This window comes from Rutilus rutilus, assembly GCF_951802725.1.
Source record: "Rutilus rutilus genome assembly, chromosome: 1".
In the NCBI taxonomy this organism is placed as follows: Eukaryota; Metazoa; Chordata; class Actinopteri; order Cypriniformes; family Leuciscidae; genus Rutilus; species Rutilus rutilus.
This window is the reverse complement of record NC_140209.1, coordinates 37,047,090-37,059,678: the sequence shown is the minus strand read 5'-3', so window position 1 is coordinate 37,059,678 and position 12,589 is coordinate 37,047,090. Positions and strand designations below refer to the sequence as shown.

General features: G+C 40.7%; 1 protein-coding gene across 1 annotated transcript; it reads left to right on the top strand.

Moving 5' to 3' along the window:
* Positions 1–652: 652 nt before the first annotated feature.
* On the top strand, positions 653–7,938 carry fscn1a (fascin actin-bundling protein 1a). Its single transcript, XM_084430794.1, has 5 exons — positions 653–1,587; positions 4,283–4,439; positions 5,592–5,713; positions 5,896–6,063; positions 6,146–7,938. Exons 1-5 carry the CDS (start codon positions 765–767, stop codon positions 6,349–6,351), a joined length of 1,476 nt encoding a protein of 491 aa, XP_084286920.1. The 5' UTR covers positions 653–764; the 3' UTR covers positions 6,352–7,938.
* The last annotated feature ends 4,651 nt before the right edge of the window (positions 7,939–12,589 follow it).

Below are 12,589 nucleotides of genomic sequence, written 5' to 3'. Positions count from 1 at the left end.
GTTTATTTGACTAGACCTTCCTGAACCCACTGACCAACATGTGCAGCCTATGAATATATCTTTGTGCAGAATAAACACTGCATTGTTTTTCCTCATCCTCTCACTGGCCAGTGAAGTAGCATTCCTCCTGCAGTAAAACAAATGCTGAGAGATGTCATTGGAGCATGAACATTATGTAAATGCATGGTTTATGTAAATCCTACACCAAGATCTGTTATGTGATTGCCGTTTTAAAAATAAAAATAATAAATAATAATAAAAAAAACATGTAGCCTACAGCTTACTGCTCTGCATTATTTACTCAGCAGCATATCTGTCTTCTGCCTGTATAACACAAAAGAAGATATTTTGAAAATATCAATGTGGTTTGAACAGGTTTGTAAAGACATGAGGCTGAGAACTTTTTGAGAATTTTCATTTTTAAGTGCACGCGACAGTTCGATGTCTCCGAGGATGCTCGCGTCTGTTTTACGCATTAGAACCACTCGAAAAGTAGTAGTATGTTAAACGCCTCCACTGGTGATCATATTATCCAATTCTGTGTTTCCCAACTTAATTTGGGATGTGTGAGTGTGCTGAATGGAGGCGGGACGGCGCGCGTGACATCACTCGTGTGTATAAAAGCCACAGCTGTGTCTGTGCGCTCGCGCTGTGAGGCTGCAAAGACAGAGGCGCGCGCACGCTCGCTCCTTAAAACAAAGAGACCCATCAACATCATCCACAGTGCACCAGCAGAACCCATTCCAGGAAGGCCAACAGGAACCATGACTGAAAACGGAACCAGCGACATGCTTAAAATCCAGTTCGGATTGATCAATTGTGGGAACAAGTACCTCACGGCTGAAACGTTCGGCTTCAAGATCAATGCATCAGCCACCAGCATGAAGAAGAAACAGATCTGGACCTTGGAGCAGGACGGCGATGACTCAAACATGTTCTACCTGAAGAGCCATCTGGGGAGGTACATCGCAGCTGACAAAGACGGCAACGTCACGGGTGACAGCGAGACCCCGAGCGAGGATTGTCGGTTCGTAATCACTGCACATGATGATGGGCGCTGGTCCCTGCAGTCTGAGCCTCACAAGCGCTACTTGGGCGGCACCGAGGACAGAATTACCTGCTTCGCCCAGACCATCTCCATCGCAGAGAAATGGAGCGTGCACATTGCCATGCACCCGCAGGTCAACATCTTCAGCGTCACCAGGAAAAGATACGCGCACTTGAGCTCCGAGCAGAACGAGATCGCCATTGACCGAGATGTTCCCTGGGGCGTTGATTCCCTCATCACCTTGGTCTTCCAAGACCAGAGATACCACCTACAGACCTCCGACAACCGCTTCCTGAAGAACGATGGAAGCCTGTCCCAGAAGCCCGACAAGACCACGGGGTACACTCTGGAGTTCAGGTCCGGGAAGGTTGTCTTCAGAGATTGCACTGGGAAGTACCTGGCTCCCTCTGGCCCCAGTGGAACCATGAAGTCCGGCAAGAGTTTGAAGGTTGGCAAAGACGAGCTTTTTCTTCTGGAGCAGAGCCACCCTCAAGTAGTCCTCACCGCTGGCAACGACAGGAATGTGTCCACCAGGCAAGGTACACGATGCTGCTTTATTCATACTTAATGACGAGTTCATCTATGCAAGAGGGACCATTTTATGTGGCCGTCATCAGTCAGGGTTGGGTTCCTGTAAATCCTCCATAATTATCTACAGCTCATTCTTAATTATAGGTATTCAACTCTTTTCCCTCTCTTGTGGTTCCTCTGTGGATATAGGCAGAGCCCAGGGGTGGATCAGTGCAAATGCGGAAAAAAGTCTGCAAAAAAAATCCATATGCTTCACTTTGCTGCAGTTTAGTCCACTCACAAATGTTTCCTTAAAACATCATTTTAATGGTTAATCTGGTTGTGAATTCAAGTGAGGTTCCATATTGCTTCCATTTTTCTGTCTGATGGCTCCCAGTGGGTTACAGTACACTGGTTATTGCCACAATAGAAATGTTAGCTGAGAATGAAATCCATACTCAAGCCCTTGTCTGCAGTTTTGCACAATCATTCTTCTGTTAATTCTATAACGCTGTATTTTGGAGAGTTCAGCATACTGTAATTAAGTTGAGAGTGAAGGCAATCATTACTGTAAACACCCAGAGGAATTGACCTGAGACTGCCAGACTGAAATAATGGATCAAATTATATAGTGCTGGACTGGTGAAATATTGCGATTTTCAGTGTCACCATAACAGCTCCACTAACCTATTACTGCTGAAAATGAAATGAGATGTTCTGCAATGTTGTAATAACTGCTAAATTGGAAAAAAATTGTATCATTAAGAGAGGATGTCTGGGATTTATTTGGCAATCCCAGCTCTGGTTTATCATTATTGCTGGATGGGGCAGGACAGTGCCAGTGTGTTGGGCCTGTGCCAGGAAGCACTTGGTCTCTGCAGGTCATGAATAGGCTCTTCTAAATGTCCTTTGTTTCATAAATTTTGCCTCTGTTAGGTTTGTGATTGGTTTAGCCTTGTGGTTGTGCAAGATTTCTATCTTTATAGCGGTTCATGCCAATTGCTCACAGCAATCTGGACTTAATTTTGATCTACAACATCCAAATCACATCTTACTACACCGAGACCCCTCCAGTCCTCTCTATTCACGCGGTCCTAAATCAAATATTTGCCTTCAGGGATACAATCCCAAGGTTCAATGTTTGTGGCATGTTCCTTTGAGCCCTTCCTCAGAGAATTTGCGAGGGGGTCGAGATTTCAGGCGTGTGCTGAGGGTAGAAGGAGAACAAAGACAGCATGCTCTGGGCCCCAGCTCACCATGCAGCCCAGCTGCTGAGAGTCTTTTAGGCAGCCCAGCACGCAGAACAATAGAGCCTCGCTATGCACAAGTTTAGCCATTTCAGCATGCACAAAAAACACTTTCGCTTAAATGCATCTGTCATAAAAGATTAGGAGTCTCCCTTCTCCCTTGTCTGCTTTTCCTTCCTTTGTGGCAAGGACATCGGATGTCTGTCATTCCATAAATGCTAAAATGGTTTCCCAACCGTGTCTTGCGTTATATTTTGTGTTCATTTGAGAATTGTTTGTCCTTGCTGCAACATGATGGCAGCTGCTTGACCGATGAGCTCATTTAAGTGTTTGGCAATTCACTCACTGTAATTGTGAAATAAACCTAAAACATCCTAAATATGTCTCTACGATTTTTGCTGCCAAGGTTAAAGACTCCCTCCAGTTGTCGTGTGGATGAATCGAGCGATGGGGGTTGGGGGTGTGTCTGCTAGTGCCTTAAGATCCTCCCAAACAATTTAAATGCCGGTTGAGGATCCGTACCTCCCTTAGAATGATTGAGGGAATTTCCCACCCCCTTGTCCTGCCTAAGACAGATTTAGAGCAAGTCTCCGGGTGTCGTAGTCATTCTCCTGTGCAGATCTTCCATTTGCTGCCATGTGTTTCTCATCTTGGTCATTTATTTTCCTTGCTCATTCAGGCACGCATATTTCTGTGGAAACTCAATCCGCCGCCTTGAGGCCAGGCTATGGCGGTGGTAATACGCAATTTCATGTAGATGTATTAGGAGCTTGGTGAAATGGGAACATGAAAGCAATCATGGCGAATCGCAGATTAAAAATATAGGTTATGTGTATGACCGTGTTTTTGAGTTGGTTTTTTTGGGGGGGGATTTCTCCTACCAACCTTTTTTGGAGGATCTATTCTTAGAGTAGAGATTAATTAAATTATGGCTCTTACATGTCATTTCATAGATGTTTACCTTAATGTATCTAATATTTCCTTCCCAAAACCTGACATTAAATTATGTTTTCCTCTTTAAAAAGGTTTAGACCGTAAATACAAGCTTTATCTGATGAATGTCTGTCTAAATGCATGCAATGGAGTTTAATTACATTTCCTGCAGTAGAGGACTGGTGGTCTGGTCTTTCAACAAGCTTCATGAATCTAAAATACAAACCGGATGCATTGACCTATTGTTGTCCTGAAGCCTCCCACTAAGCATCCTGGCATATATGACAGTCCAAAATTCCTAAGGAGATTAACTCTGTGTATGTGTGTGTGTGTGTGTGAGGAGGCCAAAGCAACTGCCAGAGTGATAGTCCCTGACATTCAACACTCTTTAGTCAAGTAATCACAAAGATTATCATCCCTAAACTGCCATTAACTCTGTCTCTGCTCACTCAGCGTGCCTGATCCAGATCAAAGATGCGTTGTGAGAGTCAGGGGTTTGGTGGTTTTTATAATGGGTTTCACAGTATGCTTTTGTGTTTCTCAGGCATGGACCTCTCTGCCAACCAGGATGAAGAAGGTGACCAGGAGACCTTCCAGATGGAAATCAGTAAGGACACGAAGAAGTGTGCCTTCAGGACCTGCACTGGCAAATACTGGACCCTCACAGCTAACGGTGGCCTCCAGTGCACTGCCTCGACTAAGTGAGTGTGAATCACAGAAACATACCATAATGCAGAGGATCATTTGAGCTTAGTATTGTGAATGTCTATGTGTGCTGGTGGGTCTAATTTTTAATATCATCATCTTGCATCCAGTGTGTTGTGGGTCAATCACTAACAAATATAGACGGAAAATCAGCTGACATCTATAAGCAGTATTCTTATCTCCTCTCCAATTTTCTTCAACATCAGAAATAACCATAAATTAAAATGATAATAAATTAGTATTTATAGACCCTTTTAAAAACATTAAAGTGAGACCACATTTAGTTTAAGAGTTTGTGATTAGACATATGTACACCGTTCAAATTATGGGGTTGGCAAGATTTTTTTTTGTGTGTTTTTGAGTGTCTTATGTTCTGAGGCTGCATTATTCAATCAAAAATACAGTAAATATGTCAATATTGTGAAATATTATTGCTTTCTGCTTTCTATTTTAATAATTACTTAAATGTAGGCTAATGTATTCCTGTGATGTCAAAGCTGAGTTTTCAGCATCATTACATTGAAAACAGCTGCTTAAGATTTTTGTGGAAAACGTTCGTTCTTTCGTTCTTTCTTTCGTTCTTTCTTTCTTTCTTTCTTTCTTTCTTTCTTTCTTTCTTTCTTTCTTTCTTTCTTTCTTTCTTTCTTTCTTTCTTTCTTTCTTTCTTTCTTTCTTTCTTTCTTTCTTTCTTTCTTTCTTACTTAAACACTGAACCCAAACTTTTGAGCAGTATTTAGCAGTATATTAATTAAATAATATTGTTTATATTAAATAATATTTTTGCCTAGCAATTTTTTTACCTGGCTCCCAGTTTGGAAGTTGGCATGCCATTAAAATACAAAGAAACAAAATTATTTAATTCTGTTAATGTATTATAAGAGCACTTTAGAATATTATTCCTTCACAAACACATTCTGTGTTGCAGTAAAACTATCTACATGCAACAATTTTTTCATAGGTAATATATATATATATATATATATATATATATATATATATATATATATATATATATATATATATTTTTTTTTTAAACAAATTGTGTTTTTCTGTTTTAAGGTTTTGATAATTATGATGACGATGTATGAATGTGGAGTATAATTTCCAGATTTATATTTCATATCTTCATGTATAATCTCTTCACCCAGGTCTGCTAACTGCTATTTCGACATTGAGTGGCGTGGGAAGAAGATAACCCTGCGTGCCACCAATGGAAAATATGTGGCCGCCAAAAAGAATGGACAGCTGGCCGCCACTATTGACTCAGCAGGTGGGGTGGAGTGTTGTACACTATTTTCAACCTTTTGTTTGGCAACGCTACAGTGATTTAGTAGACCGTATGTTGATGGATTGCCACTCAATCTGTGGCCATTTTAAATGAAGCACATCAATAGCACAAACATTTGCTGCTTGACTATTGTGAGCCTTGATTTTGAGAAATGGCTTTTACAGGTGAGAGCGAGGAGTTCCTGATGAAGCTCATCAATAGGCCCCTCATCGTGCTGAGAGGGGAGCACGGCTTCATTGGCTGCAGGAAGGTGACGGGCACCCTGGACTCCAACCGTTCCTCGTATGATGTCTTCGGGTTGGAGTTTAGAGATGGAGCCTACAGCTTACAAGGTTTGTTTGCACTTTAATAATGTTTCAATTTTGACTTTACCTTGTTTCAAGACTTTCCTTGACCCCTTGAATCTCTTCTCAGACTCCACAGGGAAGTACTGGATGGTGGCCAGTGAATCGAACGTGATCAGCAGTAGCGACACCCCGGTGGACTTCTTCCTCGAGTTTTGCGACTACAACAAAGTGGCCATCAAGTCAGCCGAGGGGAAATATCTCAAGGGCGATCACGCGGGTGTTCTGAAGGCCAACGCCGATGATCTGGACGGCTCCACTATGTGGGAGTACTAAAAGCACTTAAGTAACCACTGTGGCTTTTTCTTTCCAGTTTTTTTTTTTCTTTTTTTTTCTGTTATGCATTTTGAATATGGTTTTTGAATGAGTGAGCACAGGGGCCAATAGCAGAGAGAAACCTAAAGGTGAAAGGGGCTTACTTTAGTCACGTATACTCGATTATGTCTAAATACTCCAGCGTTTGTGTGCCACAACATTACCGCAATGTTGCACGGTTTTTATTGACGACGAGTGGCCACAACTGGGACTTCTGGGACTTAACTGGCATCCAAATTTGTGTTTGTTGTGTGGTTAAAGCACACCTTGTGTCATCTCTTAATCTGTCCTAATATATGACTGGCATTCAAATCGGTCCACTCTCTGGAAGATCGACTATGCGGGCGGGTGCCACACGTCGAGCCACAGGATTTTGATGTACCAGATTGTAGTGTGATCCCTCTCCCTTGTCTTTGGACAGTCCTGTATGAGCCTCACACTCTTAATATTAACACATAGCAAAATATGTTAAAGAACCTTGTGACTGTGAGCTATTGATAATGTAATGCCTCCCACTGTATTGCCAGTCATAAGTACCTACCCTCATGATCCGAGGACAAAGGCAATATTTACAGGTAAATGTATGAATGTTTTTTGTTCTGTTTTTTTTATTTTTGTTCTACACACTTGACAGAGTTATGAAGGAAGCTCTTGGACCACTGAAATGGCCATGAGCTACACTGTTTTGTTTTTCGTATTTGAAGTACGGCAGTGATGGAACTGCCTCACTATCTGTGCCATTAGAAATAATTTTAATGTTTAAAAAGAGGAAAAACCAAGAGAACTGGATTGGTACCGTACAGTCCCTCATCTCATAATAAGGGATGTGCCTGGAATTGTAAATGGGCGGGGGGAAAAAATAGATATTAAAATTGGAAATGTTTTCTGCAACTCAAAAGTGATGTCATCAGTAATTTGTGTGCTGTGCAGCTGTGGGTGTGTGATACCGACGTGAGGTATGTTGTTGCAGGTTCAACACAGTATTTATGGTAAACTTAAACCACTTTTCCTCTTGATCCTGACAAATCCCAAAGGAATGGCGGGGGTCTGTGTTCACTGGACTCGTGCAGTGGTCTGATCGGGAAAAGTCACTGGAAATGTCACCTTACACTTTGCTGCTGTTTTTGAAAAGGCACAGACATTATCATAAACCGTGTTCCATTATACACACACATTACAGTGCATTAAGACCTCAGTGAAAAAGCCAAAAGGAAGACATTAACACCACACACAAGATTGACTAATTAAAGATTTAAACTGGTGCTTAATTAGATTTCAGGTGTGCATCAAACTAACACAGCCACTTTGAGCATAACTGCTCATTATTTAAGAACGGTTTATTCAACAGCTTGAATATTAATCTTGCATTGCTATGGGAATGATAATGACTGTGCTTTAGAAGGCCATTATGGGGGGGAAAGACATTCCACATCTATACTTTGTAAAGTCTTTACAAATGTCTTTTTACATTGTTTTGATATTATGGTTCTGTTTCCTTATGTACCATGGGTACAAATGAAATCCTGAAATAAATACGGTTTGAATATGAAACTCTGTCAGTGAATTTGTTTTTAATTAAAAAAAAAATCTTGATTCTCTTTAAGTGGCAAAACGACCATAAAGATTGTGATATGGCTTTATCTTGCTAATTGTCACAAGGGTTGACTGCAGAATTTGCTGAAGTATGACCGCAGCTCCCAGTTTGTTTCGAAAGCTTACCCGGCTGCTGAAGAGCTCAAAATGAGAGAAATTGGTTTTCTCTTGAGACCTCAACTCCATCTTTTTCTTTTTTTTTTGCTGGCGGCCACTCCATCAATGAGGCTTTTGTTCTGTTATTGCTGGAGCAGCAATTTGCAAAATGATTTCGATCCCATCTGCCCAGTTTTTGAAGAAACAAAAATATCATTTATAGAAGATCAAGTAGGCTAGTCTTAAATGGTGAGTGGAGGCTGTACTGCCAGATAGAAACACAAATTCAAAGCACGTGATCCTTCCAGCAAACCGTAAATAGATTTAAAAAGCCAAATTTCAGTAAGATCCTAATAAAAGCAACAAAGGAATGAGGAAATGGAGATGCCCAGATCACATATACCCAGCTAACAATGGTTGGTTCCCAACAATCTTTTTAAGGTTTGTTTAAGGAAAGGATTCTTAACGGAAATAGAATGTTATTCTAAAATTATTTTAACGTTCCAATAATGTTATTCTAACCTTCCCCTGGCTAGCCAGGAAAGTATTCTTAACGGAAATAGAACGTTAATTTTTGCTTTGTAGAACGTGTTGTTGTAACGTTCCCATAACCTTATTCTAACGTTCACAGAATGGTCTTTTTTGTAAGGTTTGGTGTTTTGGTCAAGGAAAGTTTTCTTAACGGAAATAGACCTGAAAATAGTGTGCGTACGCAGCGCTACAATCCACGCCAACGTTCATATTTATCTTTGACGTGGAAAAGCTCGCGTATTATATGCATTTTTCCTTGTGGCAGAGAGTCGGTGCAGCTACTGCATGTAGGCCTATTTGAAAATCTAAGCCATTCGGCAAGTCCGCCATTCTCAAGTAAAGGATTGGGACTTTGTCTGCTGCTCTTTTATATGTTAATGACATGAATTAGGTGGCATTTACAAGGCAGAGATCTGAAACCATTCAGCTACGCACAATTTCAAGATAATTTGCAATTCATAAATATTACTTCTGGAAGAGACTAGAGGCGTACGTTTTTTTTTTTTTTTTTTTTAATCACATGTACACGTAGGCTACGCATATGTGAGAAATAATAGGTAGATCAAATGTACGACAGTTTCTACGCAACAAATCATAAATGACCAGAGCATTTCAAATGTGTATTGTGGAATAGCATATAGCCTAACTAGGCTACTAATGCAATTCTTTAAAATTACTAGATAAAGCCAGACCACCAGGAGCATGCAGGGTCCTCTCTACAGCTTACACCCACAAAGACAGCTTTGCCTCGTATTATTTACGCTGGGAAATTAGGTTTAGGACATCGAACTCAGCCATTTGTGAGTTCAATAAATAATTATACACCAAATTGATTGGAACACCAATTAGTCTTCATGAGTGTTATGTATAATTAGATGACAAATACACCCTGACTGCTGAACATGACGCCCATTCAGGCTTTCAATGAAGTAAAAAAAACAAAAAAAAAAAACTGAAAGGGTTAAATGATCTAGTCTGGCTGACACGAGGACCAATGTTTCCATGGCAACTCAGACCATGAAAAATGAAGGGGGCTCTGTTGTGGGGGTTGATGGTGGGGTCTGGAGCTGCAGTTTTTCAGGTGGGCAGGCAGAGATTTTCTTCTAGACAACATTTTCATTGATGTATGTGGCGGTCGAGATCAGAAGCTGAATTCAGAATCAGACATCACGTGGGTATTTTAAACGCACCAGAGCAGCACAACAGCTTTTGCACAGATGTGTCTGTAACGGTCGGTGTGAATAGAGAACAATGTTTGCACTGTGCGAAATGTCATGACGTCTCTTTAATTATGCATGTGGTTTCTATGTTTACATGCATTTGCATTTTTTGTTATATTTAAAGCTATTTTTTATTTAAACAAGAGCTGAGTGGAATAGAATACTACTCGCATGGTACACTGACACATCCTTCATTTCAAACGGTTACTGTACTAGTCACGTGACCTCGTCTTGCAACATTTTACCTATTTAGCATTTTCAGATTTTCAATATTTAATTGTGTGTAAAAATATCAACATTGAGCTGTCAAATTTATCATCAAATAAAGTCAAGCAAGCAATTAAAATTCTAGTGGTCACATGATCCTCCAGAAATCATTCAAATATGCAAATTTGCTGCTCAAGAAACATTATCAATGTTGAAAACAGTTATGCTGCTTAATAATTATTATTTTTGTTTAGCTTACCAGTTTTTTCAGGATTCTTTGAAGAAGTCCAAAAGAACAGCATTTATTTGAGATATAAATCTTTTGTAACATTATAGGCTAAATTTATTTACTGTCCCTTTTGGTCAATTTAATGTGACCTTGCTGAATAGAAGCATTGAAAAGTCTTACCGACTAAAATACTGAATTATGCAAATTATATCCAAACTAATTCAGCTTGCTATATTAGGTTCACTCACTAAAATAAGCTTTACTGATCAGCTGATTGCAAAAGAAACACACTCAATGCATACAGAAAATTATCACAGGCACGCTCCAAAAATGGTTTAACACTGAATTACAAAGACGATGTCGTGTCTGTGAAGAAAAGAGCTGAAAAAACACCAACGACTGTTTCCTAAATGCCAGACCGTTTTTTTTTTTTTTTTTACAAGCTTAGTTATTGTATAAGAATAAGATCGCAACAAAAGGCAGACGAAAAAGAAAAAAACATGGGTGTACTAATGCAGGAATCAGAATAGTTTCCTTGTTTATGCTTCCTAATAAATAATCTAGTCTCTGGGAGTTTGATATCATAAGACATGGACAGCAGCTCCAGCTGTCACATGACCATTGCTGATCCTGTTTGACCACCGCCTTGGGCATCACAACGGGGGATGATGACACTCTCGTGACTGCGAATCCAGCCCTTCACGCCAGGGGTTGAGTAACACAAAAGGAGGAAAACTTAACATGGGCAATTATAACATACACTGAACATCCCTCTGTAGATCATCTGTACACTATCATATCTTCATAATATCTTGAAGAAAGGACGAGGAATATTAATCTATCTTCAGGCAGACTTGCATTGACTTGGCTTGTGACAGTGACTTCATGAAACATAAGGCAGAAGATTCAGGGGAACAGATCCAGTTTCAGGAAGCTCTTAAGCGGTGGGCGCGTTGAGCTCAAGCTGCCAGGGTCGACCCCTTCACACCTGTAGGCCTACAGGCCTAAAGATCTTCCATCTGCTGGCCCATTAGGAGGTTACAATGTCAAACTGAGACACCTTAAGAAACAGCTCCTGAGTAATTTTGTCAGATGGTCAGTGTCCGATCAGCAGGTCTACATGGATTGGGCCTGTAAAAACAGAAAACTCTGAAGATTTCTGCAGAATTGGAATGGTTGTCATTCATGTTGACTAATTTGATGGAGCTTGTTACAGTCTGACTGGTAGATGAAAGCACTGTGTAAGGTTATGGTCACTTTTGTATGGCGAAATTCAGCAGGCAAAATGCAGTCATCTGAATAGGAATATGCACGATCGGGTATTTTGCATGAGGAACGTGTTCACATCGTATTCAAGTTTGTTAAAATTTGAACGCAAACTTGTCACGTTGACCAATAAAAAACTGCTTAGTTTGGAAGTGACCTCTGAGTAAAATGGCGCTTCATGCATCACTACACTATTGACAATGGACCTTCTTTGCTCAAGATCATTTCTCATTTGCCTGCACCGTGCCAGGTGTGCCTCAGATATGCCACCGACAACAGATGGGTGAAGATGGCCAGATTATCCTGATCTTTTCAGGATTGTGTTACACCTCAGGCTGCTGGTTATTTCTTCTAGTTTGATTGACACTCGATGGTCTCCACACCACCATCCCTTACATTTCACCAAGAAAAGGCTTCTGTAAGTGCCTTGTGCTCTCTGTGAGGGCGAGTAATGTGCTTTAAGAGGCATGAGGGGTCTGAATAAGGCCTGGGGCAGAGGGGCTGGTGCCAGTGGGGAGGAGAGCTGGACCTCTGGATCCTGCGGGCTCCATTAATGGACAAGAGCTCTGGCTCTTTGTTAAAGCTCTGGGCAAGAGGACCGGACTCTCTGCAGGAGTCTCACTGCACTGCAGTCACGCCAATGGACGAGTCACGCAATACAACACAATAAACAACCCTCTCCACAGGCATTATGGGCCTATGTGCTAGCTAAATTATTGAGCAGCTCCATTACACAAGCCAAAAGCAACAGTTCCTGAATAATTTTGTGAGATGATCAGTGTCTGATTAGCAGTTCCACATGGAAAACAGCAGATTTCTGCAACAATTTGCGCAGGCGCTTTTGCATGTTCATTTGTTAAATATATAGACTAATCTGACCTATATAAAAGTGCTTAGTTTGGAAGTGACCATGGATCGCTACACTATGGACGTTGGATGTTCTTTGCCCATTACTTTTTACTGAAGTTTTGCTAATGTGACCAACACCTCAACAAGCTAAATCATGCTTACATCAGTTTAGCAGAATACTGAGAACATTTGTCTGGAAAATTTCTTT

What these genes read in the sequence shown, in the direction of transcription:
- fscn1a (XM_084430794.1), top strand. Translation starts at nt 765, where the DNA reads ATGACTGAAAACGGAACCAGCGACATGCTTAAAATCCAGTTCGGATTG. An exon ending in CAGTGCACTGCCTCGACTAA is followed by an intron (nt 4,440 to 5,591) that starts GTGAGTGTGAAT and finishes CTCTTCACCCAG; the next exon opens with GTCTGCTAACTGCTATTTCG. An exon ending in TGGAGCCTACAGCTTACAAG is followed by an intron (nt 6,064 to 6,145) that starts GTTTGTTTGCAC and finishes ATCTCTTCTCAG; the next exon opens with ACTCCACAGGGAAGTACTGG.